General features: G+C 42.1%; 1 protein-coding gene across 9 annotated transcripts in view; it reads left to right on the top strand.

Moving 5' to 3' along the window:
* Window positions 1-27,999, top strand: part of TTLL5 (tubulin tyrosine ligase like 5) — a 158,097-nt gene that overhangs the window by 67,067 nt on the left and 63,031 nt on the right. For 8 of the 9 annotated variants that reach the window (XR_008466039.1, XR_008466038.1, XM_054199318.1 and 5 more), the window contains 2 exons: window positions 2-192; window positions 18,240-18,394. Coding sequence is in view for 7 of the 9 variants with exons in the window: in XM_054199318.1 (XP_054055293.1) it covers window positions 2-192; window positions 18,240-18,394 (346 nt within the window). In the remaining 2 variants the exon portion in view is untranslated. Of the gene's footprint in view, window position 1; window positions 193-18,239; window positions 18,395-23,782; window positions 23,878-27,999 lie in introns of all 9 variants that reach the window. The other variant, XM_054199321.1, reaches the window with a different exon arrangement.

Genomic DNA, 27,999 nt, shown 5'->3' with positions numbered 1-27,999 from the left:
GGTTTGTGCCATCGCAGTCCAAGTGGGCAGCGTGCAGGCTCAGCCAGGATGCACAAAGACGCAGAAGATACTTCTTCCCAGGGCAAACGTTATAGTCCCAGTATGGTAGCAGCGGAACTGCAGCAACTAGCAGAAAAGCAAGCAGCCTGTCAATATTCCCCACCAAGCCACATCAGTCTCCTTACACAGCAGGTAAGTAAGCAGTAAAGCTAGAGCCCCTGTGACAACAGAAAAGTCTGTCACAGACTTCTGTGTCAGCACTAGGCTGGGCTGAGACACACTGGAAGGATTAAATCTCATGAAAATAGTTTTCTGTCATATTGTTGTTTTGAAGTGTTCACAGCGACAAGTTTTGATCTTCTGTGAGATGACAAGAATATTGCTAAAGTCCTTTTATAAAAGAATGTGAGACTGGGCAGAGGATTAGAAACTACGTTACAAAAACCAAATCCATGCTTGGTCTTATTAAACAATAAAACTAAGTTTTCTCAGATTTGTACTTCCATGCAACTTCCTTCCTCCTTCCTTCAGTGTGTCATCACAGTGCCGGCAATGGAAGTCTGCAGAATGGGTTCTGATGTAAATTCTGTGTTCCAATAACATTTTAAAGACATAATGAAGGACTTACTAGGATGGGATATGATAATCCTTTTGCTAAACATGGTGGTATAGATCAAATTTAGGGGGGACCTTATCAACACTTATAAATACTTAAAGGGTGGGTGTCAGGAGGATGGGGCCAGGCTCTTTTCAGTGGTGCCCAGCGACAGGACAAGAGGTAATGGGCACAAACCTGAGCATGGGAAGTTCCACCTAAACATGAGGAGGAACTTCTTTACTTTGAGGGTGGCAGAGCACTGGAACAGGCTGCCCAGAGAGGTGGTGGAGTCTCCAACTCTGGAGACATTCGAAACCCACCTGGACGCGTTCCTGTGCAACCTGCTGCAGGTGACCCGGCTCTGGCAGAGGGGTAGGACTAGATCATCTCCAGAGGTCCCTTCCGATTCTATGATTCTATGAAATTTACATTGGCTTCTGGTAGAATTCTTAGTTTCATATTTCTTTTTGAGTTATGTCCTAAATGGCTATACTCATAATCATTTTTTTCTTTATAATATGCTATAGTTATGTTCATCAAAGGTGTTCAAGTTGGACACTTCTCATTAATTAAGCTGCCAACTGAAGGTTCTCCAAAATAGGTACCTGGCTTTGGAAATTAATTTTTTTCCTCTTTACTTGCTAGTGACAAACAGTTTAAGTATTTTCATTCTGACAGTTTGGTTTTGGAAGTATTGTTTTAACAGTGATGTTTTGCTAAGTTTTCTGAGGCATATTTAATAGTTGCAATAGCTGGTGCTACTTGCTGCTTTTTGCTTCTTTTTCAATTTTATTGTGTTAGGTTTGGATTTTGAATATCTGGTTAGATGATTAGCAACATGTCTTTTTCAAATGGTGAGGTGCATTTACAACTCCAGGAAGCTGAATAGATTTTTGGACCCTTCTGCATCCAGGTCAAGGTTTTAATTCAGTCCGGGCAGTTCCAAAACTAACACAGGCACCCTGGTCTTCTCAGATAGGCCTTGAACTTTAAGGGATAAGTCACAAAAACAACCTTCTTGATGTTGGACTCATCAGAGTATGTGAGCAGTGAATATACCAGTGTTGCTGAGGCCTGATCTTGCATCAGGCCAGATCCTACTTAGACAATTTGATCTTTCAGGGCCTTAAATGTTATGGGGAACATCATGAGAAGTTTGTTTGCTTGTTCAGTAATTTTCAGAGCTGTCAGTCTGGTTCTCTTAATGAAATCAGAATTCAGCTTTTTTTAAGCTAAACTTCGTTAGTAAAACTGTTCAAAAATTCGGCAGTGAAACATTTTCATTCAGGAAATGCCAATTTGTTGAAAGATAAATATATGATGGAAGCTGCCTCCTTGGGTAAAAATTAGTATCTAAAGAAATATTTGGGAAAAAGTAGAAATCCATCTATTTCATTTCAGTCTTTTCAGGAAAGAACTTTTTAAAAGAAATTCATAGACGTTATCCCTAAAACCACTCATTTTCCACTTGGCTCCAACTGTCTAACTTTCTTAAGTCTGTCTAGAGAACTCAAATTGCCCTTGGGCTACCATTTGTAAAGATGATTTTTAAGTTTCTGTATTCCTCCCATAGCTAGCTACTGCTGGTTACATTAGGAAGTGCAGAAGGGGGAAACCAGAGAGGAATTCAAAGATCTACATGGGAAGGGCTGTGTAGCTTCCTGAGTATAGCTATGTTGAGTGACAAAGGAGCATACTCTGGTAAGTGTAGATGGTGGAGGCTGAACCCTGTTTAGCCACCAGTCAGTCAATCAGTGTAGGCATACGCAAGTCTGAAAGTGGCTGTGAAATGCAGTGGTAGCTCTGGAAATGTGTTGGTCATGGTAAACGTGTCTTCATTGCTTTTTGCTTCTGGGTTCTCCCAAGATACTTTTCCACAGAAGAGGTGGGAAATGTATGGAAGGAGAACGAAGGTGCTAAGTCCCTTCTTTGTGGCAAGCAAACAATAAAGACCTCAACTCCTAGCAGACAGTGTAGATTTTTCTGAGCGACCTTGGTGTATTTTGTATTTGGCTACGTAGTGTTTGTGCAGGCTTTGCTTCTGTAGTGAAATATAGAAACATGGGTTGAGTTGTATCTTAATGGTCTTCTGTCACCATGTAGAAAGGGATTCACAAGTCAGTGGAAAGTTTAGAGCTGGAACACTATCTGACAATGGATTTCCTTCCTGAGCCTGCATCCATTCAGTTCTAGAGATCTGTTCTCTACTGTGATTCTCCAGGCCATGTGTTGTGGTTTAACCCCAGCTGGCAGTTAGAACCACACAGCTACTCGCTCACTCCCCCAGGTTGCGATGGGGAATAGATTCAGAAGAGTAAAAGTGAGGGAAAAACTCATGGGTTGAGATACAGTTAGTTTAATAAGTAAAACAAAAGCCATGCACTCAAGCAAAGCAAAACAAGAAACTCATTTACTACTTCCCATCAGCAGGCAGGTGTTCAGCCATCTCCAGGAAAGCAGGGCTCCATCACACATAATCGTTATTTGGAAAGACAAATGCAGTAACTCTAAAAAAATCCTCTCCTTCCCCCAGCTTTTTATGCTGATCAGAATGTCAGATGATATGGAATATTCCTTTGGTCAGTTGGGGTCAGCTGTCCTATCTACATCCTCTCCCTTCTTCTGACCTCCTAGCCCGCTTGCTGTGCAGGTGATAGGAGGAGTAGGCCTCCATATGAGGCCTTTACTGCCTAGCAACAACCAAACCCACCAGTATTGGGATATTTCTTATCCCAAATCCAAAACATAGCACTATTACCAGCTGCTAGTAAAAAAGTTAACCCTATCCCAAGTGAAACCATGACACCATGTTTCTGCAGTAATCCTTTTGGAGAGATGAAATCTGAAGCTTGCTTAGTATGAAAATTTGGATGGTTTAGTTGAGGATGGCTTTTCTTTTAAGAAAATCTTGCAACGAGGACCAAGGGGTTTAGTTCTGTGGGAAGACAAGGCTGCCATGACAATGAAGAGTGACAAGAGGTACCAACATACAATAAAAGCATAACAGCATGGTAGCAAGTGCCTGTACAGGCAAAACTGGAGGAGCTAAGCAAGGGTTGGGTGCATTGTTGAGGGACCTGGAACCGGGACACCTGGTGTTGAGCCATAGTTATAGATGTAAATTTGAATTTTGAATTTGAATGGACTGTGGATTGAATGAATAGGAGAAGTGCAGGCATTACAGAGTAGGCTGGTGCTTTGGAAAGTGATTTGCAGAAGGGTAAATATCGGTGAAGCTATTTGGGAATGCTGTGTCATTATAGGCTTGAGCAGACAAGGATTTGATCCGAACCAGGAATCGGGAAGATAGGGGCAGAAGAGATAGAGAAACATGTGGGAGAGGATTTAGTAAACAGCTGGAGAGAAGTTAGAAGTCAAACACTGTTGGTATGAGTTGAAAGGGAGAAAGACTTGGGATGGGAGTGTTTGGGGACCCTGGGTTATGAGACCCTGGTGGCTTCAGGACAGGAGAAGTAGGGGACTGAAAGCTGAGAGGTTAGAGACAGGGCTTGTATGAGGGTGATTTAGTTAAAAAGGGCACTACTTTCCTGTGCATTTTTAGACAGGAGACTCTGAATTGTTATTTTCCCCCTTTTCTCTCCTCTGTTTAAGCTACTTGACATATAGTAGTCCTTTTAAAGTATAAGCATTCTAAAACAAATTGACATGAAGACAACCGCTGGAAGAGAACATCACTCACCTAAATAATAAAAATAGTACAATTGTTTAAAGCCACTTCGGAAACTTGGAGTTAGTCTGCCTTTTTGGAAAGTACCTGGCTGGTATGAAAGGCACTTGATATTTGGATTTAATTATGTTTAATGGCAAGATTAGGACTATTGATTTGGAGGGGGTGTGTGAAAGAGAGACTTTTTTGAAAACACTACTATTGATGTGGACTGTGTTTCTTTTCCAAGGGCAAGAACTTCTATGTGAGAGTTGAATGCCTTTGGCTGTGCCTTGGTTTCCTGTGTTGTGCCCAGCTGTGTCTTGGGGGCGGGGGTACTCTGAATACACTGCCTCCTTCCAAGAGCAGCTGGGAAGCTTGTTTTCCATTCCCATTCTTGTGAGAATTACTTCTGGTATCCGTGTATTAGTGTGGGTCTCCGGGGTTCCCAGGAATGTAGCCTCAACAGCTGTGCTTGGAATGATCTTGCCATTCTGATTGTGAGTCCACCTCTGTCACTCCTCAGTCCCTGCTGTTCTTCACTGTTTCCTATCCCTGCACAGAGCACCTGTTTCACATTTTCTTTATTATACTCGTGTATTCTACCCTCTGTATTAGATCAGTTTAGTTTATTAAGCTAACTTGCTGCTGAAATGGCAATGTTCAGAGGGAAAACTTTAAGTGTAAGTATCTGACAAGCTTTGAACAAGGTATTCAAAATCTGTTGTCTTAAAAACAAGATTTTTGTGATTATGTCAGTTCTCTGTCTTGCTGGTCCTCTCCATTAACTTGTGAAACACCTCATGGGAACTTCACAGTGATACTCAAAAAGTGAACAGTTCTTATAATATGGGAGGTGGAAATGGTAGGAAGGTAAAGCCTTACTGATATGTGGTTTCATTCCCTTGTACACAGTTAATTTTCAGCCCTTACAGACTGCCTCACAAAGTGTGTGAGAACATTTTGCTTTCGAAAAATAGTTTTCATTATATTGGATAAAATTTTATCAGTGCATCTTCACGCTTGCAACATGAAAAAAACAAGGGTGCCTTCACAGTGGTATGCAGTAGAAATTGTGTACCCCTAAGAATCGTTACTTAATCCCCTGCATCACTGTATGTATGATGCCTTACTGCCCAGTTGCAGGAACGAGAGAGATGGATAGAGAGGAAAGAGGAGCAGTATTATTCTTAGACTACAAAAGGAGCAGCTGTTTGGGTAACTTCTGTAACTGTCTCTAATGGTAGTTGCAGAAAAGATGTTGCCTTAAGGACACAGTGAAGTGTGACAATCTCAAGTTAGGTTATGAAAGATCATAATCATCAGCATTACAAATAAACAAACACAGTGAAGCTGCTAGGGAGAATCTTTATTGTTAAATATAGCTGTTAGTAATTAATGTTAGTTTTTACTTCTGAGGAATTTAATTCCATTTTATTTACTTAAAAACATATTTACAATGTTTTTTATAATACGTAAAATCTAATAGTAAAGCTGATTTTGAGTTTATGACAAACAGTGAGAGTTATGTACTTCTATCCGTAAGAGATCTTTCAAACACTGCCTGATTTTTGCAGTACTTGCCATCTAACTGTATCAGTATCCACAGTAGCCAAAAAAAGGTGTTCCTCTAGTTAACTACCCAATATGTTTGGGAGCAAGCAATACAGAGATCTCTGTGGAAAATGTGTGCCTCTGAGGATGCAGCATTAACCTTGTAAGTTCATGTCTGAGTAGGATAACAAGGAGGTATGTGAGCTCAAAACGTTATAAGAAAACAAGTAAGAAAGAAAGCCCCTGTCCAAATTCCCCAAGTTTCGACTAAATAAGTCTTGAGGACAGTACTTTCTTACCTGTTTCGTGAAAAATGTTAAGTGTGTAGAAGTGCAAGGCCCATGAGAGTGTTTCAGTTGAGAGCTAAAATGGAGTCCAATATATCTGTTCTGTTTGGACTGCTGCCTAGCCAGTCAGAATGCATATATTAATTAGCAGTGAACAGGCTTCTAATTTGGAACTAGATGCAACATGTGCTGCTTCTTGCTTGTAAGTTAGGGGGACACAGGGAGCAGAGATCTTGAAGATATCATGGGTAGCAGACTTGTGAATTGATGTGGCTATTGTCCAGGGAGACACACGGGGATGCCATAGGAAATCAGATTTCCTTAAATAAGCTATTGATAGATTAATTTATTAATTCAGTGTGGATGTAGTCTAGTTCTGTAGAAGCAAATTTTGGAGGATGTGGGCATTAGAGATACTGAATTTCTTTTGCGCTATTTTTCACTATAGTAGATACCAAGGAGATACATTTTCTTTGCAGGTAATGAAGTGAAGCTCCTAGGAGAGAAGATAGGCAAAAAAAGTTTTGTGAGACTTCTGTGGCTGGATGACATACATTTAGGAGTTCAGAAATGTTACAGTGAAGTGACAAATTTCCTACTGAAAGGTGTGGTCAGTGCTGTTACAAAGGACAAAAAGGCAACAAATGTGTTTATCTGTAATAGCACTGGAACAGGCTGCCCAGGGAGGTTGTGGAGTCCCCTTCTCTGGAGATTTTCAAGACCCACCTGGATGCAGCCCTGAGGGATGTGCTCTAGGCAATCCTGCTCTAGCAGGGGAGTTGGACTAGATGATCTCTAGAGGTCCCTTCCAACTCTGAAGATTCCGTGATTCCGTAATAAGGACCCTAAAGATTCCTGTAAATTTAAGCAGCAAGTCCTTCTCCACTAGCAGATACGTATCAAGTTGAAATAAAAATGGAATCTTAATTCTCCGATAAACATAATTCAGACCCCCAAAAAACTCCAGAACAGCCAACCTGTGTCTTGATCTGTTAGAATTCTTTGAACGGAGAAAGATGGCATCTAGTGAAACTGGTTCTTGTTGTTCAAACTTTCAAAACAGTTTTTGACAAGTTTTCAGCAAGGACTGTTAAGCAAGCCGGGTATCTGCAGGGTGAGAGGTAAAGTTTTTGTTACAGGTTGAAACCAGAAAGCAAACAAAAGAATAACTAGCCAGTTTGCTATACAGTAAGTGGATAACTGAAGACACAGAATACAGAATGTGTATGATGGAGGGTAAAATTAAATATTTGAAAGGAGGAGGTTCATAATAACTGGCATATTATTGCCTAAAGAATGAATATAAAAGCAAGCTATTGCAAGGTAATATGGGGTGTGAATTTACAGTAGATTAACTGCTCTATGGTGTTCATCCATGTGAACACATGCTTGTGCAGCTCATGTTTACTACATGAGGTAACTTCTTGTTACCTTCAGTATAATGTGGGCTGCAAGCGTCCAGATGTTCAGTTACTCTGAAGTTACGTGTCTGGAAACTTGAGCCTACCTCCTGGTGGTTTGTCAGTATGTTTGCATTCTTTTTTTGATTACTAGGAGAAAAACTAAGAGAAATTTAACTGTGTTAACTGGGCAAGACAATGGCATATGAAGTTCAGTGTTTACAAATAACTGATCACGTGGCAAGCAATAACTTTAACCGCTTAAAGTAATAAGCTTCAAATTAATCATTTAGGGAAGAAAAAAACTAATTTTGTTGTGGAAAGCTCAGTGGAGATACCTGTTCTAAGTCAAGCAGTAAAGGCAACAAACAACAATTACTACGATGTTTAAGGAAGAGGATAGAAAATAGTATGTAATTAGTAAGTATCAATTACATGCCCTCCCTCCAGTTCTGGTTGCCATTCCTAAAGTGAATTCAGGAAAAATATCTGGGACTCTCAGATAAGTGACTACAACAATTAACTGCAAAATGCATTTTTAATGAGAAAGTGAAAGTATTAAGGTTTTTTTTTTTTTGCTTAGGAAAGAGATAGGTATGTAGGAATTATACAGAGCAGTGGACGACAAGGTAAATAAAGTTGATTTTATTAATGTTTCTCATAATAAGAAGGGTATACTCAGTTTAGTAGGAAGACATCAGTAAAAACTGATAATAAAAGTGAATAGTTACTATCACAGAATATGCTTACCTTCTGAAACTTCCTGCAACAAGATACCACTAAAGCAGAAAGCTTAACAGGCCATAGTAACCTCAGAATAATGAGCATTACGCAAATGATAGTTCCCTAGGTTTTAACATACAGAAATAACAAATTAATTTTCCTTATCAATTAGGTGTTTGTTAGATGCCTGGAAACTAAAATTTCTTCCGTTTCTGAAATATGTCAGGCAGGATAGCGAGCTTGATGGGCCATTGCTCTGAACTGACCTTTTGTCTTTAATACTGAGGAACGTGTGCTATGCTGCTGCTTCCGTATTTATGACTTTTTCTTTGCTACGTTGCTTTACAATAGTCAAGCTAAATATTTCCTTTAGTATAAGTGGGTTACTGAGACACTTATGAAGAAATCGGTATCTGAAATTAGTGATTTCCTTAGTTATGGAATGTAAACAATTGCTAATTATTTTTAGAGTGATGATGTCTTTGTCAGTATGTGTAGTTGGTTCACCTGGAGTGTTGTCAGTGTGTTAATGATACGCAACTCAATTTTTCAATTGTTCTGAAATTTTCTTGTTTATTTTGCCCATTGCCTAGCATGAGCCTAAGATAGTAACAGTACTATTGGAGAATCAAGGTAGATGCACTGGGGGTGAATTGGGGAACGAAGCTGAAGATAGCAGTTCAGTTAAGCCCCTTTCATTGTATAGGGGCTTAATTGCCACCTTGCCTCGATTTGTGATATAGGAGCCTTATTGGCTACTATATTACTTTTGGACAGCTGAGCTACAAGAAGGGTTTTTTGTCTGGACCTACTGTTAGCCATTGGCCTTTCCTGATGGATGAAGGCTGGGACCAAAATAATCCAGACTTCTTTTCCCTCTGCCGTATTTCTTACCAGGCATTAATCCTGAAGTCTTTATTTCATGTGTGTTTAGCATAAAATATTTCCGTGTGCTTGTATTGCGGGACTTTCTACGGGGAGGAGGACATTAAAATGCACAGCGTGTGTGGAGATCCGGAGCCAGGTGGCTGGATCTGGATACATATGTGTCTTTTTCTTTGTGAATAGCTACTTCTCTCTGAAGTATGCTGTAAGGTAAAAAGAAGGTTTTCTTCTGCAGTGTTGGATCTGCGTGAGGTCCCTATCACTGGCTCGTGTGGGGGGCTGCAGTTGATATCTACTAGGCTGTAATACTTTGTGGTTATTAATGCTAGTGAACTGAAGAATGTGTTAAATTGGCCAGCTTCACCAGGGGGAAGAAGAGAAGGAGGGGAAGCCTGGTGGGAGCTCCGCCCCTCTCTGTGAGGGAGAGTGTGAGATTTCAGGACCCAGCTATCATTGGGAGTAGCTCCAATTCTTCTAGCCAGGGAGTTTAATCACAGGGATAACATCAGACCACCCAGGCAAGGACTATACTGAGCTGCTTCCATCTCTGCTATGCAGTCAGTCAATGCCCAATATCCAGCAGCCAGGATTCCTGCAAACATACTGACAGATCCATAGGAGGATGGGGCACTCTTCTCATTCTGTGTTTTTCATTTGGAGAGAAGGTGGAAATTAACAGGAAGCACATGAGTTTACTAAACCTTAGGAAAGGTGAGAGGGAGTGACCAAGAATTGGAAGGGGCACTTTACAGTGCCCCAGAGTGACCTTGTGGGAATAATATGCCGCAGGAATCCCAAAATAGCAAGCTTCAGCTTAACATCAGCTACAACAATATTTGAACACACACCACTCCTCAGTTAACTGTCTCAATTACACAGTGTGGTACCTGTCTTGTCTTCAGCAGAGGAAAAGAGCCGCAAAGCAAATTGCCAGTGTGCCAAAACACACTGTACAGGTCCCAGTGGGCATCAGGTCTTTCAGCTCTAGATCTGAGGAAGAGCAACGTGGTGACTGACCATAAACTCAGGGTGCGGCAAATACTTGCAGAAACTTGGTGGGGATATTTTCCCCGCTAAAGGGTTTTTTCAGTGTTAGTCTCTTGCTTTGACTCAACCCGCTTTATCTGAGTCTTAATCAGAGTTATTTTTCTTATGTAACCATTTGGTTGGCTTTTACCCTTCCACTGATGGAGGGGAAAGGAAGTGTAAAGGAAAAAGGCATCTCACTGTAACTAGGAAGAGGAGCAAGAGGCCAGGAGATGAAGTCTGAGGGATGTTTGTCTTTCCTCTTTCACACAGCTCTGCACTGCTGCAGGGCCCTGTCTCCTCCTCATCCACAGGCTGTTCACACCGGAGGCTGGGCTTAGTTTTAATACAACCGATTTGTAGCATCAGCAGTAATATCACTGGTCTCAGCAGAGGTTGTAGGAAGCAAAAATGTAAATGTATTTTCTGCAGTGCTCGAATTGAGCCCCTTCTGCTCTGAGGCTCCAAAGCGAATAGGAGCAGAGGCTTTTGTTATGATGCAGCAACATCTGCAGAGAGTCACCAAATGGGCTAGGCTGAGCAACTGGAGCTCGTGTTATGGGAAAGATTACACCCTGATCATCAAACGTTTGGCAGGACTGTGCCTTATCAAAATCACTCCCACTGGGAAGTTTTGAGGCAGAGAGTGTTTAAATGAAAGCCTGACTTTTTCAGGAGAAGGAAGAGGAGAGTTCAGCCATCCACAGCAGCAGCACTAACTTGGAGGGTTTTTTTCATTGTTAAATGGATGCATACGCTGGAGACACTACAAAGGAATTTGCAAGTTTGTCAGGTTTCCCAGGAATGTCTCTGGCAGGTCTTTGTCTGGAACATTTTCTGGAGACTGGAACACTTGTGCTGTGTATGCATGTGTATATCCTGTAAGCTGGTAAGCTCCATGAGGAGAGAAGGAATGTCACAGGCCTTTAGCCAGATCAGCCTTGGTACACACACAGATTTCACACTTCCCAGCCTGTTAGCCCCAGTTCTTCCCTTCTGGCTGGTTGCTGCTGCAAATTCAAATCTATATATAAAATGAAGGAGTTTTAGTATGGGGTGTGGTCAGCAAGCTGGCCTGGGTAACAAAAAGGTGGCCCTAGGAAAAAAATCAGTTTGTATTAGATGGTTTCTTCAAGGAATTTGTAGTAGGTGTATTTTTGTGCTGCTATTCAGACAGGGAAAGTGTATGTGTGTGTGCGTTAGAGATTTGTGGTTTCCTTTGCCTCTTAAGGAAAGAGTTGGGTTAAGATCCGTGATGCTTCCCATACTGGAATGGCCTGTTGGATTCCAGTATCTTGATATATTAAGGAAGGCAAGGCAGGTGGACTGTTTCCAATAGTACTGGAAGACCTGGGTGCTGTCAAACCAAGTCAAGATCTAGCCTGCGCTAGATCACAGATGGACATGGGAGCTCCGTGGTGAAGCCAAGAAAATGCAACACGCAGACTGGGGAGAGGACAGATTAACAATGAATATTTAGATTGTTGTAGCATCTAGTCATAGTCATCTGTAAAGGCTGGAAGAACAAAATATAACGAAGAATGCAGCAAATTTAAAAATTTTTTTTTTAATCACAAGTTGTTAGCTCTTCCCCTCTGTTCCTGGGAATATAAGTATTTCACTGATGTTGAAAGCCGCAGGGGTATGTGTGTCTGAGGAAGGCTTGGCAGATGAAAATACAGTGAATATGGAAGCCAGGTAATGGAAGAAAAGAAACGTTTCTTTTACAAGCTATTGGATAAAGATGGCATTGCTGGATGAACAGTAAGTAATAAAATGGAAAATCAGGGATTGACTGAAGGGTCTTGAAGGAGTTGAGCTCAGTACACAGGAAAAATAGATCAAAAGGCGAAGGAAAAGATATTACAAATGATGAGCCATTTTGCACATTTTTGTTTGCTGGTGGAATGCTTCCTTCTTTGAGCTTATGATATAGTGTCATCTTGTCCTATCTGAGGCATCAAAATCAAAAGGTTCTGGTGTGGTCATAAGGCAGAGGAGCAGTGGTCTTATGTGTATCTTACCACAATCCCTGTCCAATCTTTCTTTAAAGGAAAAGGTTTCCCAGTGAACTGTCGATGTTCATATATACCTTTGAAACTTGTTGATAGGGTAGATTGTGCTGAAAACTTCGTGGCATTAGGTCTCCTTCTGTTTCAGACTGAACTTTTCATTGTGTTGAAGGTTTTTTGGGAAGAGACAATAATGTAGGCCTGTGATGACTGTTCTTTTGGCATATCTCTTAGTCTTGATCTTTGACATATGGCTTGAACTCTGGATCTCTTTTCCTCCTCACCAATCAGAAAGAACAAAATGGAAATGTGAAATGTGTGGAGACGGTGCAAGTCTGGCTCCAAGTAAAAGAAATGGTCTTTAGACTTTGTAGATACCAGTCCCTGGCACTTTATATGCACTGGCCTCTGGCAGAGAAGTACTAAACCTGCCAACTGGAGAGTGTGTATTTTGTAGTGGATTGCTTGCCCAGTGTTGTAACACACTGACCAGTGAAACTCAGGTTCTGCTGTTCAGCATGTTGGTAATGAAAATTTAAGTCACTCTTCCACTCTCTGCCAAGAGGGACAGAGTAACAGCTTCTAGTGATGATGTGTCCTTGTTCACCCTGGTTGACTCCTGCAAACTAGCAAGAGAAACACTCAGGGTTTTAGGAGGTTTTTCCTGAATCTATGGAGGCTGATCTGCAGCACTGTTTTTTTTTTTTTAATTATTTATTTTATTTTTTAAAAAAATTTTGGCCATTGTTAATATTTGCTGCTTTAGCTTATTTGAAACATTAGACAAGATCAAAATGAAAATACTCACTTTATTATAGAAAAAAGATTCTTCAATATGATAATGGGAAACTGTTGGAAGAATAATATAATCTAGATCAGAAATGTGAAAGATATTAAGCTCCTCTTCTGACCCTTGCTTGTGATTTCTTAAAGGTACTATACAATAGGTCTTTGTCTGTCGGATGCTATTCATTAGAAACAAATTCTATCCTGTAACTTTCTTTCTTCCTATCTGTATTTGGAGATTTTGTACTTCCTATTTAAATTATAAAGCAGATTAACAAAACCAAACCCCTCATCTCTCATATCCAGTGCTTTTGGATATCATTCTGTGTTGTGGCCTTGCTTTCAATCTTAAATTTAGTCAGATATGAATTTCTCTGAATAAAGTAAGACTTTATTCAGAGATCAATAGAAAATAGAGACCAATTCTTTCAAGCTTATGTGTCTCTGCTGTCAAGAAGGCAAGTGTATTGCAGTCATAAACTTACCCTGTAATGCTTAAAAATTTAAAATGAAGTATTTTGGTATTATGCAATAATTTGTCTTTTGGTTTATTAGCAGTGTATTGAACTAAGTATAACAGTACATATATGTGCTGTTAGGTTTTCTAACACAAGGCTATGTTTATTGATATGGGTGTGACAGCCCACATGTTCTTTTCTCCCCTATTTCTTGATGTTAGATAATAAATAGAAATGCATCAAGTTGGCTCTTCTGCCTCCGTGAGAGCTTTTTGGGATTTACTATCCCATTGTGTTCTTTACTCAGCATGTTCCTTTCAACATGTGACCTTTTTGATGTCCCCAACAGTTTTAAAAATTGTGGCAAAACTTCTGAATCATTCTGTCATGAGAGATATTAGCTGTGTATTATTTTGCCTTTTGCAAACTCCAGAGAATGTGAGGAAAGATGTTTGAAAACAGGGATGTTTGAAGCGTGCAGTGCAGTACACACAGGTCTCCTGTCATACTGTCAATGTCAGAAAAAGTATTCTGAAGTCCCTCACTGCTAGTGGAAAAACAGGAATCTTACCAAGCAGGAGAACTGAACCCATTTTGATACAACTCAATCTGAAAACTAACTTTATTCTTGTAGATTCACACCAGTAACCACCTTTCCTGTTGAACCCCATTAGCCTGCCTTTCTTGTTTTTTGGTTTGTGGGGTCTTTTTTGGGGTGTTTTGTTTTGGGTTTTTTTTTTGGTGAGGGTTTTTCTGGTTTTGGTTGAGTAGGTTGGTCTGTTTGTGGGGTTTTTTGTATATGTTTTCCATTACCACAATTTCTGAAGCTGCAAGCTCTTCTTTATGGAAATGTTGGTATCTGCTTTGGTCCGGGTGCTATACAGGCAAAGTAACAATTGATTTGCTGCCAAGTATTTGCCTCTATAAAGGGAAGAATATGGTTTCATCAGGTGCACAGGAGGACTGGTGACATTTTCTAATGAAGCCACTCTACTGAGCACAGTTGTACTGGGGGTGCCCCAGCAATTCACCAAGGCAACATCCTGGCGAGCTAATTATAGCAGTTGAAATGTTTCAGCGCATGGCACAGTAACAAGCGTTAGCACCCATCTGGGTGGGCTGGCTGCAGCTAAGCCTTGTACTCTTGCTGGTGTTCTCTCCCTCATTCTGAATCCCTTGCCTGTGTTTAATCCTGCTGTAGTTTAAACACCTGTCTCTCTGGAATGTGTGAAATGTCCCTACTACCCATGCTAAGCTATTTGCTCACCTGCTTTGCTTAGAAAGACAGCTTTCAAATAAACAATGATACAGTATTAGAGAGGAAAGCATATCACATTAATAGAGCAGGGGTGAGGTGCTAATTCATGAGGCTAAATAATTCTTGGTATCAAGATGATGAGGAGAGAAAATTGGATGACGTAATCTTCATTTCACACATTGGATGTGTTAGCAAAGTTGTGATCACAGTTGCTGACAAGCTAAGAATTGTATATATCCTATTTCATTTACCACGTTGGCCTCTGTGTTTGCCTCATTTGCCATTCTTGCTTCTTTTCAGACAATAAACTCTTTGTGGACAGAAACTGTCATTGTTAGGTATTTGTATAGTGCCTGGCACAATCAGAACTAAACCTAATTTGAAGCTTTCTGTGACTGCAATGAAAATGCTTTAGATTTTAACTAAATTCTACGGAAGACAACAACATTTAAGGGTGAGGTAGAGGCACCACAATGATGCCTAATGCTGTTTTCCATATAAGAATAAGACGAGTAGCACTGCCTATTACTAAGCTTGCCCAATAAGGCCCACTGTAAGATCTTGTTTTAAATTGCTTGTAATGTTCTGAAACTGTTTTCTGTGTTTAATGTTCAGTTTTCAGAACGCTTCAGGCAAGGTGAAGTGTTCCAGCCAAAACCAAGGCTGGATAGAAAAAAAAATACCCTATGTGTTTTAATATCTACAGAACTTTTCTTTTAAATCTGTGGATCTCCCATGCTTTGGAGTAGCAATTTGCAATTTAAAATTTTATCCAAGCTTGATTGCACAGTACTTATCTGAAAAGCTTCAGGGGAAATATACTCAGCAGCACCTGCCAGAGCTTTTCAGCTTCCTGAAGGTTCCCTCCACACTAAGGATGCTAAACTAAATTTCTCTGTGTTTGCACCTCTAGAGTACTGAGGCTTGAGACCCCATTCTCCTGTGTTCTCCGTGTCCTGGTCCGTGTTGGGTTAGGAGCCTGTCTGACTTGAATGTGGAATGAATGGGAATGCTGCCAAGGTGTGGAGAAGAGCTAGGACAAGGAAGTCGTGAGATTTAGACCTAGACATAATTTTGGAGAGGACACCGAGAACCATTTGAGTGAAAGGAGAGAGATTGAAAGAATGGCAACGTGGTAAATGTGGTCTAGTGAGGAGCCCACATTCTGGGACTGGGTGAACATAGAAGTTGACAAAAGCAGCAGGCTGAGGAGGGGAATAAAACTAGAACCACTTGAATATAAGACATGTGAGCAACTAGAAGAGGAACTAAGAACAAAAGTGTGAGAGGACAGATGGAATAACTACTCCCATGGAAAGTTCCAGGCCTTAAATGGTGTGGCTCGGGCCAGAAATGGTGGGGACGCCAGGGCTGGAAGTCTGTAAGAATGAAACTGGACTGAGCAGAATAAGGAGACCGACACCTGAAATGTGGAAGCTGGTGACTGACTCGGTGACTAGGTGAGAATAATGACACACAGACAAGGAGCAAGAAATGGGAGAGGACAGAGCTGAGAACTTGAGGCGGGAATTAAGATTTCTGAATTTACAGAATGCTCAGATGCCTTGTACTACTAAACCACAGGAGTGGCAACCTACTGTGCTGCCAGTTGCAATGTTAGCTCATGTTCCTCAGTTCAGTCAGAGGATATGAAGTCTGCAGTCCTGCACAAGTCTATCGTAGGTAAGATTACAATGTATTGCAATTAAGCTGGTATGTACTTGTTTGAGTAATTGCGCACAAATTTTGGTGAAAGAGCATAGTTAAGATCTCAAAGCTGGGAATTCACAAGCTATGTATTTAGGCACTCTTCAGTAAACCAGCAGATAGTGTCTGCTTGCAGATTTTGATCTTTCAAGAAGATCAACACAAGAAGAATTTCCAGAGAAAGAAACAATGGAATACACTTTATATACTTAAAAACACATAGTTTCTTTAGAGCTTGATGTAACAAACATATACCTAATATGATTTTAGGCTATCATTAACTAGTGCGTTTACTTGTGTGAACAGTTTAGAAGTGGTTGGGTAAGAGGTTTCTTTTGTGTGTGTTAGTTTGGTTTGGAATTTTATATCTAAGATACTTACACCGTTGGGTTTTGTCTGTATGTATGATTAGAGAGGGGTAGAGAGAGAACAGATGCGTATGGCTGGCTTAGTGATACAGCTCATGATGACTGGGCAGACACTCTGGTCTCTGCCCAGTGTAATAAGAGCTTCTAGCTTTTGATTAATGCATATAGAGTTAACTTACACACAGCAGGAACATGATGTTGCTTTCTTACCTTGCAAATTTTGCCCCGTCTTTGTCTCTTTCCTTCTTTGTGAATGGAAGGGTTGTAGTTTTAATGCTGGTACTCGAATTCATCTCAAGCATTCTGGCTGTTGGCGTCCAGCACTGCTTTATGCAACTAGTACGGTTTCTCTGCCTCTGACGACTTCCTTTCTCTAGCAGTCTTACGTCTCTTAGTACATAGAATCATAGGGTTGGAAGGAACCTCTGGAGATCATCTAGTCCAACCCCCCTGCCAGAGCAGGGTCACCTACAGCAGGTTGCACAGGAATGCGTCCAGGCGGGTTTTGAATGTCTCCAGAGTTGGAGACTCCACCACCTCTCTGGGCAGCCTGTTCCAGTGCTCTGACACCCTCAAAGTAAAGAAGTTCCTCCTCATGTTTAGGTGGAACTTCCTATGCTCAAGTTTGTGCCCATTACCTCTTGTCCTGTTGCTGGGCACCACTGAAAAGAGCCTGGCCCCATCCTCCTGACACCTACCCTTTAAGTATTTATAACTGTTGATAAGGTCCCCCCTCAGCTGTCTTTTTTCCAGACTGAAGAGACCCAAATCCCTCAGTCTTTCTTCATAAGAGAGGTGTTTGAGTCCCCTAATCATCTTGGTAGCCCTTTCCTGCACCCTCTCCAGCAGTTCCCTGTCCTTCTTGAGCCGGGGAGCCCAGAACTGGACACAGTACTCCAGGTGTGGCCTCACCAAGGCAGAGTAGAGGGGGAGGATGATCTCCTTCAACCTGCTGGCCACACTCTTCTTGATGCAGCCCAGGATGCCATTGGCGTTTTTGGCCACGAGGGCACATTGCTGGCTTATGGTCATCCTGTTGTCCACCAGGACTCCCAGGTCTCTTTCAGCTGAGCTGCTCTCCAGCAGGTCAGCCCCCAACCTGTACTGGTGCATGGGGTTATTCCTCCCCAGGTGCAGCACCCTACACTTGCCCTTATTGAATTTCATAAGGTTCCTCTTTGCCCAACTCTCCAGCCTGTCCAGGTCTCTCTGTATGGCAGCACAGCCTTCTGGTGTGTCAGCCACCCCCCCCAGCTTTGTGTCATCAGCAAACTTGCTGAGGGTGCACTCTATCCCCTCAGCCAGGTCATTGATGAATATATTGAAGAGGACTGGACCCAGTACTGACCCCTGGGGAACACCACTCGTCACTGACCTCCAACTAGACTCTGTACCCCTAATCACTACCCTCTGAGCTCTGTAAATACTCTGTCCAGTTTACTTAGTGACACTTTTGCACATTTCTTGGCTTTTAATTTTTTCTGATGTCCTTTTTTTTTTGCCACTTTAGTTAACAAACCTGAACTTGGCAAGTGGAGCTATAAGCAAGGGCAATGCAGCTGCCCCACAGAGCTACCCGTCGCCACTCGACAAAAGAGGGTCCTTGTGGGCTGTTCAGCCAGATACTCGTATAGCTGACAAAAGATCTGTCTCTTCAGCAGTCAGGTAAGTTAAAGTTGCTGCTAAAGTTCCTGCTCCAGCTATTTGAAGAAGAATGCGATGCACTCGGGAGCTCATTTGTGATTTTGTTTGGCTTCTTGCTCAGAAGATAACATCTAAGGGCCTAGTACTGGTTCTTCTCAGGACTGTCCTAGAAACTAGGCCTATGAAAATAGAGCTATATTCCCAGAGCTGGCAGGTTCATGGTGAAATAATGGCATGGATGAACACATAGAATGAAAGGGAAATGTCTGTTTCTCTTTGATCATTTTTCATCCCTGCATCTGTAAATTGAGGTGTGCTGGTGTTGAGACATTTATGCAGAATGTAAACTTAAACCTGATGTTGCAGAAATCTCTGCTAAGGCCTCATCTTCATGCTTTTCCCTTGAATATCAAGTTCAGATTGTTCAAAGATAGAGCAGCATCTTGCTGTGTTCATAAAAGTTTCTTTTTCAGATGGCTTCTTCATGCTCTTTATTTATTTTGGACATTGGAATTTATATTTATGGGTGATATACTCATGGGACTCAGGGCAAAGGACTGATTCTGCAATAAAACCATTCTTCCTGGGATTGAAAGAGCAGAAAGATTTACCCCAAGGATTCTGGATCTTGGCAGCTAAGAGCAACGCAAGCTTGCTCCAGTAGACTAGGCTGAATACAGGCCCAGAACTGCTGCAGATCTGAGTTCTTCCGTTGCCACTTCAGTAAATATTATTTATTCCTTTGTCTAAGTCTTTGTCTTTTAAAATAGACTAATGAGGCAGAGCTTCTCTGACACACGAGTTTAGGACTGGAAAGCACTGTATACATGAAAATATTGATTCTTTTCACTGGTGCTTGAATGCTACTGGAAAAGGGAGGGAGGTGAGAGAGGCAGACATACAGTGCAAAAGGCATGTGACCTGAGTGTTCGTCCTTTCCGAAATGGGTTCTTCAATAGGAGGATTGGAATGGGATTTGGAAAGCTCAAGTAAAATTGTTCTTATTTCATCAGTCACTGCTTTCAATCCTGCCTACAGAAGAGGAATGTGAGAAATGAATTCCTGGCCTGTTTCAGTTCCAGCACAATGTTTGCCTCTGGGGTTTAGGGTTATTGAGAGAGGTGGTGGTGATTCTGCTCTTGGAGCCCAGCCAGGCGAGCTATTACCTAATCCAAATAAAGAACCTATCCAACAGGTGTAAACTGCCTTCCCCTCCCACATAGCTTGAGAGAGCAGCAGAGTGCAGGCTGTCCTAGAGCTTCCGTTCCTTTCTCAACTCTGCGTGCACCTCTGCCTGGACTCACAGACATAGCTGGAAAAGGATTACTCATCGTCAAAATCTCTTGTTGGAGAACTCTGCAGAAGACACTGTAATTAACACATTGCTCTGAAATAATTTCAGTTCTGTGGTACCTGTAGAGCTGAGAATCCACTGTTTAATGCCCAGAACTCCACGCTGAACGATTTCCAGGGCTGCGTCTCATTTAGCACTGTATGCATAGTTTACCGTCTTTAGAAATTCTATTCTATTTTGTACAGCAATCCAAAAGTACTTCAGAATTGTCCAGCCACAGCTGGTATAAAATTCCACCTTCAAAACTTTTATGAGCCATTTGGTCTTTCAGTACTTCACTTGCTCTGTTTTTATCCTCAGAGCAAGAGACAGAAAGGTGCCTTAAGACCCTCTATTGAATTACCATATCTTCATGGTTGCTTGTATCGAACGTCCAGAATACTGGGAGTTAAAAGTTTTACGTAAATCTGTAAATTAAAAAGAGGGATTCTTGAGGCAGTGCTGGACTACTTGGGCTGTGATCTTTCATTTAGTGAGAGAATTCTGAAAGAAATATAAAGCTTGCGATATATGGAGATGGCTATCTTGTATTGTAAATGTCTGTCTTGCTACTTGATCTGTTACATTGGAGCCAGCAGTTCATAGAGGGTCATCTGATGGGTGTCAGCCTGTGCTTAGTGCTGGATGGCTGTTTGAAGAAAAGCTTCCTGTTTTGTTCCATTAAGGTTCTGGTCTATCAGTTGTAGAATTCAGCAAGGATGGAAATATTTTTGTAAATGGGTCTCTTATCTGGCTTGTACTTGGCTCCAGTTCAAACATCTGGCTCTGAAACTCGGTCCTTACAGTTTTTGTATGGCTCTGTGGTAATTCTAAGCAATTTCAGTGCTGCTGGGGTTTGTTTGAAAACTTTGTTTTGATGCTTGCAATCTATAGGATTCAGGCTATTCTTACTGAAAAGCTTCCTTCTCTTTAATTTCCACTCACCCAGTGCTGAATTATCTAAGTGTTTCTCAAAATAAGTTCTCCTTTCTTTAGTTGAATTCTTTTGGCTCTATGAGATGAAATGCCGAATCAGTAGTCTGCTCACCAAAAGGCAAAGGAGATCTTCCGCTCGTAATACAGAGACAGAGAACAGTTCTGGATATGTTAAAATGTTATTTTATAAGTCTGCACTGCTGTGCATTTTGAGATTATTTCTTTTTGTCACTTTATCTATAACTGTTGGCGCTGTTCCCACTCAAATGGTGGCTTAGGCTTTCACTGTGCCCCAGACAAAGAAGCCTGCAGGGCTACACAAGAGGTGGGATGTACCAAGTTGTACATGGGCTTACTTCTGATTACTGGAAACTGGCTGCCAGCCTCTGTCACATTGGCTGCAGTCCTGCCTTTGTTGCCCTCTGTAGCTCATTGTGGCTATGCCAAATCTGCTCTCTCCTTCTTTAACCCTAGCCCTGTCTCTGTGCCCTCTTCCAGTTCTATCTCAGCTTCTCACACTGTCCATCGGGCAGAATTGTCACCCTTTAACGTTCTGCTGTAAAGGCACTAAATGTGGTTACATGTTTTGTAGTAGAAGTATTTAAGATTCCCGTATATAATTTTTATTGCAATTTCAGTAATGTAATCTAAGGACAACTAATATGAAAGTGATTCCTCATTATCCAGTGAAGCTAATTTCCGGTCACTGAAGCCAAGACCTTACTAGAACTGCTCTTGAAAAAGCATTCTCTCGAAAGCATTCTCAGTTGCATAATAAAGGTGAAAAATCAGGTTTTTGGGAGAACGAAGCTTGTTGATTCAGAACCTAAACTAACTTTTGAGTACCTGTTGGCAAATAGTTGCATAATCCCTAGTGGTGGGGATGGTAGACATTCCTAGAAGCTTCTAGCACTGTGATCTGCAGCTGCTGTGTCACTTCTTTTTTGAAAAAGACAGTGGATTTCCCCTAAAAGAATAACTTGGGCTCTACGGGTCATTTAATCTCCAAGACCTGGACCAAAGCTCGTGAGAAAGAATTCTTCCTAACTGGTGCAGATTTCTATGTTTTCAGTGGGCACATTGCATTCAACAGCAGCCATCCTTGCTCAGGATCATCTTTTAAAAATCATATGGGCAGTCAATTGGCAAGAATCGACAGTGAAATCGTCAGTGTTTTCTCAGACCCCTGTTTCATTTGCTTCTTGTTCTTTCATAACATCTTTCTCAAACCTGAAGACAAGACCAACCTAGCTCTTCTAAAATATTCAGTGTATTTTTCCCTTGGATCTTCTGACAGATTTATCTAACTTGGTTAGTGGAGGCAGGCAAGCAAGCTTTCCTGTCATCAGTCAGAGGGTAGAATGGCAGTCCAAATTATACCAGACAGCCTGGGAGGGCTACTGCAGTTGGAAACGACAGATTCTCCTCTCTTCATTGCTTGACGTGCCCAAAATACAACTTAGCTCATAAATTCAGCCAAGGTGCTCAGGTTCACTGGGAAATGATGTTTTGTTGGCAGGCTGTCTAATCTGGGTTAAATTGTATAAAACAAGACTTTCAATTTTCTGATCTAAGGGTTTCTGAGTTTAATTTGCTCTGGTGTCATTCTCAGTGGTAGTAACAGTGGCAGCTGCTCCGGGCTTCACAGGCTGTGTGCACATACCTGCTGTATGTCCAGGTTCCCAAAGAGGCTCTGTGTTGTGCATTTTCATTTTCATTTTTTCCTTGCCTGGAAGTATTGAATGGGGTGGGAAACTAAAGATGTTGGCCAGACGTTTGGCATCTCAGGCTTTCAAGAACCCCAAACGGTATGCCTCATGTCTAGCGATTCTGTAAATACCTGATACGCGGTAAGCCTCCAGCTTTTTGAAGGAATCAGACTTCATGCCCATTCACAGCGTAGTTAGAGCAGCATTCACGTAGTAGGTGCTTCTGGGTCACATTGCATATATTTACTGCTCACGTACAAATCAACTGCACAGTATGGATGCAGGAAATCCAGTACCACTTAAAACATTAGCTTCCTGTGCCTGTTCTAATAGCAAATATATATTAATTTGTATCCCAAAAATTACACATGGAAAAAGATTGGCACTCCACTCTTGCACTCTTTTTTTGAGAGTTTTTTCTGTAAGTGGCTTCTCAATTTCCACTGAAAGGTAGACTTTTGCTAGAAAGACCCCAGACAACTATCACAGGCTAATTGTGGTTCACTGGTCTTGATCCTTTGTGTCAAAGGGGCAACTTGCTGCATTTGACATGAAGGGAAGGTGGAAGTGGCTTCTTCATTTCCTCAGGTTTTATTTTAAATTTTGGAGATGTGCGATGTAAAATAAGAAATCAGGCTTGGACCCTGACTGGACAGGCTCTGAAGGGCTATGAGAAGAGTGATACTAGAATAGCCAAGAGATGTGCTAATGTGTAAGGTAATTCTCACCCTCTCATAGAGGGTGAGCAGTTGATAGGACAGTCTTGCTTTTTTGCAACTCGTTCACTAGGCCATGGCAGGAGCAGCATGGACGTTGCAGTAGGGGCGGTGGGAAAGAGGTGACTACATATGGGCTTGCAGCTAGAAGTAAGGAAGAGAGAATAAGAATAAATTATTTTGTTATTTATGTGTTGCATTGTAATTCTGCATCTTAAGGGTTGATAGTGATTTTATTCTCTTCAAATCATTTGTTTCAAGCTCCCTGCAGCCTCTTGCAAGGTAGAGGCTGCCTGACTGCTGTCCTGTGCCGCGCTTGCCAAGTGGTTGGAGCCTATTTGTTTGCACAACGTCTAGGTGCAAGCTAACTTGGAGATTGTGCTGCACTAATGCAGCTGGAAGAAATGAAGGGAGAAAGCAAGCAGGGACTGAGCAGGCACAATAGGCCTTCAGTTCCGTTTGAGTAAACTGCGTTGACCTTAACACCTCCCTAGCTAAGCAGCGCGGAAGTGCCAGAGCGGCAGCAAACCAACAGCGCTGAGTCCAGCCCTGTGCTAACATAGCCACGTGTCTGTTCCTTGCTCCTCATGCCGCTTGTCCTCTTCTCTTTTTTTCTTTACCTTAGTGCCTAAATTAGTTCAATTTCTTTATTTGAAGCGGAGGAGTAATTGAGAGTGGGTACAGTGATTTTTTATTTTTTTTTTTTTTCCCCAAGATTGATCCCCTGTCTGCATCTCCTCAGCAGCTCTGTCATGCGGATTCTGCCTGCGGTCCTTGAGAAGCAGCATTTCTGAGCGCTCTGAATTTGGGGTTTGGTCTATTATTACCTTCTGCTCAGATGAGGTTTGAGGAGGGCGGGCGAAAAATAAAGTACTGCCTGAATAGCTGTATGTTCTTGCAACGCATCCTGTCTCTAGTTTGTGCATGTTCTTCCTCTACCTGTGTGTATTTGTGCCAGTAACAGCTTTCCCCTGCCCCGGCAACCTCTTACCTTTTTTTTTTTTTTTTTTTTTTTTTTTTTTTTTAAAACACATCTCCCAGGGTCACCAGTGACAACTTGTTAACTGTGGAAGTGAATTGGCTGTCTTAAACTTCAGAAATACATGGCTTGCTTTGGATTATTTTTTTTTTCTATATATATTTTGGTCACACTAAAGAAACTTGTGATGGCAGGTCCAATTACTCTCCATCCTGCTCGGAAATCGCCCTGAGCCTCAGCACCATGGGCTGGCACAGTCTTGAAGGATCCCTGCTTCCCACAGCTAGGCCTTGGCTCTGTCTGTCTGGAGCCTCCGGGAGAGGAAAGGCGGAAAGCTCGTGACTTGCCCAGACAGTCTGAGGCCTGGCCCTGCAGCCTCGGCTCCCCAGACGCTGTTGAGTCGGACTTGGCTGGCAGCCGCCGCGCTGTTACTTTTCCGAGGTAATAAGTGAGATTAATCGCAGGACCCTTTCCAGAGGCGAAGGGGGTTTGGGCTGCGTGCAGGGAGACCGTAGGAGCCAGTGCCGGGGCTGTGAGCTGGAGGCGAGCGCTGGGGCCTCGCAGCAGGGCAGAGTGGGGCACCAGCGGACTTGTGCGAGTGGGGCCTCTCTGCTCAGCTACTTCTGGGAGGCTTTGCTGGAGCTGCAGCCTGGGGCCTGGCTCTAGCTGAGCACAGGGGGCACAATGTCTGTGTTACCTGTGTCTGCTAGCCTTGGGCAATTATGTTTTGTTTTTTTTTTTTTTTTTTTTTTTTTTTTTTTTTTTTTTTTTTTTTTGCAAAAAGCTCTCCAAATTTGAAGGGGGCAGGTTTTTCTTTGACCGCATGACTTCCTTTCAGAGAAGATATGAGGGTCTTTCCCATTATTCCCAGCAAGCAGCCCATGATGGTAGGTGGAGGGGAGTGACAGGGCTTTCATACCTTTCCCCAAACCAATACCACATAATGGTTTTGGGTTTTCTCATTTCACCTGCTTCCACAAACTGACCTTACCGCAGTGTAAACATAAGATTTACCATTGTGGACTGGGCTGCCAGTCTGTCTGGTTCTCCCTTCCCATGCTTCAGAGCAACGACCACCACCATCTTTAGAAGAAGCACAGAGAACATTCTGATGGGCAGCGTGAGATTCCCTGTCTTGTGGGGGAAGCTTGCTTTTACCCTCCACCTTTTAACAGCAGGCTTGTAGTTCTCATGATACTTTCTGTTCCACATAGTCTAATGCGGATGTTGTCATTAATCATATATTTTTACTTTCTGGAAAAACTGCAGTCTCATTAAGCTGTGGCAGTGAGTTCCACAGGTGAATTACATATTATGCAAAAGTTCCTTTTTTAAATCTTTTTTGCCCAAATTTGACAAAAGTCTCTGCACCCTTATTACATGAAGGCAAATAGAAATGCTTGATTTATTTTCTGCACTATTTATTCTCTATGTTTCTATCATCTCCCTTCTTATTTGTCTCTGCTAAACTAAACAGTCCCATTCTTTTCAAGTTCTAAATGGAAATCTTCCCAGCCCTCTAATAATTGTCTGGCTGTCTTTATAGAGATGACAAGAAATGAAAACAGTACATCAAGTAGGAGTAAAACATTGGTTTTATGTAAGTAACACTGTTGTATCTTTATTTTCTAACTCATAACTTACTTATACTAATATCTTGCTGGCTTCTGACCATGCTAAACACAGATATTTTTTTTTTAATATGCTCTTGCGTTTCTCTGGTTATTGCAGTGAATGTAAAACTGAGCAAGATATAGGCAGTTCATGTTGATACAATTATATTTTTCTTTTTTTTCTTTTTTCTCCTTCCTCACCCGTGAACTCTCCTCTTCTCGCTTTCAGCTGCCACCAGCTGAAAGGATTTTGTTGGCTGTGATGGAAGTCACATGCTGTTTTCTGTTCTAATAAGCATCTTATTCAATATAGAACAAGTTGAAAACTTTTAGTGTCTTGCGCTACTTGACACAAACTTCCCCCAGCCATCCCTGATCTTGGATCTCTTTGAAATATCCTGTGTAGGTTCTAGATATTTCATGTTGCAAAGTGACCAGCAGATCTCCCTTTCCTCTGCATTTATTTAAACCTCCTACTCACCATTAAAATAGCTTTCCAGTGTTGTATTCAGAGGGTTAATGTGGCTGTAGCTCTCACTTCGGTACCTCTCATGGTGGAGGTGGAATCTACTGCTTACAGCCTTCTAGGAATGAGGGGACCCCCGAAGTTATAGTCTCATGCTCTGTGGGAGCAGCTCTGGCCACAGCAGCCTTTCTCTCTAGAGGAGTTCTGAAAGGGTTACAAGGGAGCCTTGGCTGTTTCTTTGAGCTATTTGGAAAGGACGGGCCTCAGACAGCTTGGCAGGAACCTGGGGCCCTGTTTTTTCCAGCCCAGCCCTTCCTTCTGCACGGAGCTGTCAGGGAATCCCACGAATGTCTGGTTTCTTCCCTTTCCTAAATTTTTTAGTAATATTTTTCTCCATTCCTGGCTCTTTCCCACACAGGGACCTCGAGTTTTGTCCATTGATTGGTGTTGCAGGTAGCAAGGTAGAAATTAAAGCTGTGCTACCATGCCATAGCTGTTGAACTAGTTCACAGTTGTGCAGCTGAGAAGGGCATTGGGAGGTTTCCCAGAAGAGCGTCCTTTCTGGCATTGATCTTAGGGCAGGTCCATCTGGCGTAAGAACAGAGGGATTGAATTGGGCTCATCTTTGAACTGTGCTATTCCTGTGGGTCACAGTGAGGCACTTTGAAATCTCAGAGTTGCATGTTCTGTATCCTCCCTACCACACAACAGAATGCTGCTTTATAAAAATGGAAATCCCCTTTGTAAGCCAGGCTTATGAAGGACGAGACAGGTTAGCAACCTTTCCTTCATTTGCCTCATGCTCTCTGGGGCTGTCCTGAAGTTGAACTCATTGTGAATATTTTGGAGACTTCCAGGTCTGCCCTATACCTTTTCACTTCAAAAAAATGGGGGTGCTAGAGGGTGGTGTTAGAAAAGAAGTTTGGTTACTGGTGAGAACAAAGGTCTTGAACAGCTGTGTTGAAGACATTGGTGTTGTACATCTGAGAGAAATTCAGTTAGGATCCGTAAGCCTATCAGATGTTGGGAGCAGAGGGAGTTATCTGATATCCATGTGGAAAGCCTTTCCAGAAGGCAGCCCTCATGTGGGGCAGTCCCTGGACAACTCTCTAAAGTCAGCAGCCAAAGGACCTGGAGTCAAGCTCAGATGAGGCAAGGGTTTCAATGACCAAGTATGAATGCCAGAGCAGGAGGTAACAAAAGGGGCCAAAGGGTTTTCCTTCCTGCTAGGCTTTGTTTTGGGGCTACCTTCCATTGTACAGTGAAGTTTCCACCACTGATGCACGTTCACATTTTCCATCCAGCCCGAGGTCATGCTTTAGCTTGGCTTGCTCAGGTTGAGCATGGCACTCTTTTAGGTGCTTTATCCTGTGACATAAGTGAGAATTCCTTGCCAAAAGCACAAAGAAACCCTATCCTAAAGGAAAGTCCTATCCCTGAAGGTGTTAGTCCGCCTTTCCTATGAAGATCCTACTTTGTCACCTAATTTTCGCCACCTTTCAGACTGGGGGAGTTTTGTAGCGGACACAAGAGTTTGTGAATTGTATGCTGTTGGCTCCATGAGTTATTCCATGAGCCTGTTATTCTCCAGGGGTGCTCTGGGCTGCAGGTATCAAGCAGCAGCTGTTTGAGAGCCGTGCAGGGCTCCAGTGTTTAACAAAAAAACCCCTTTGAAAAAGGGGGAGGAGGAAAAAAGCGTAAAAAAAAAAAAAAAAAAAAATTAGGAACTATTTCAGTTTCCCTAGGCATGTGGTGACAGCTTTGCTTGGTGATCCTGTTCATAGGTTTTTGAAGCGCAAGTATATCTTGTTTAGGGAATAGTGTGAATTCTAATAAACGAGTTACACTTGTGGTTAGTAGTACTTTCTTAGTCT

The sequence above is a fragment of the Rissa tridactyla genome, chromosome 4, assembly GCF_028500815.1.
Source record: "Rissa tridactyla isolate bRisTri1 chromosome 4, bRisTri1.patW.cur.20221130, whole genome shotgun sequence".
NCBI classification, from domain to species: Eukaryota; Metazoa; Chordata; class Aves; order Charadriiformes; family Laridae; genus Rissa; species Rissa tridactyla.
This window is presented reverse-complemented; position numbering and strand designations above follow the sequence as displayed.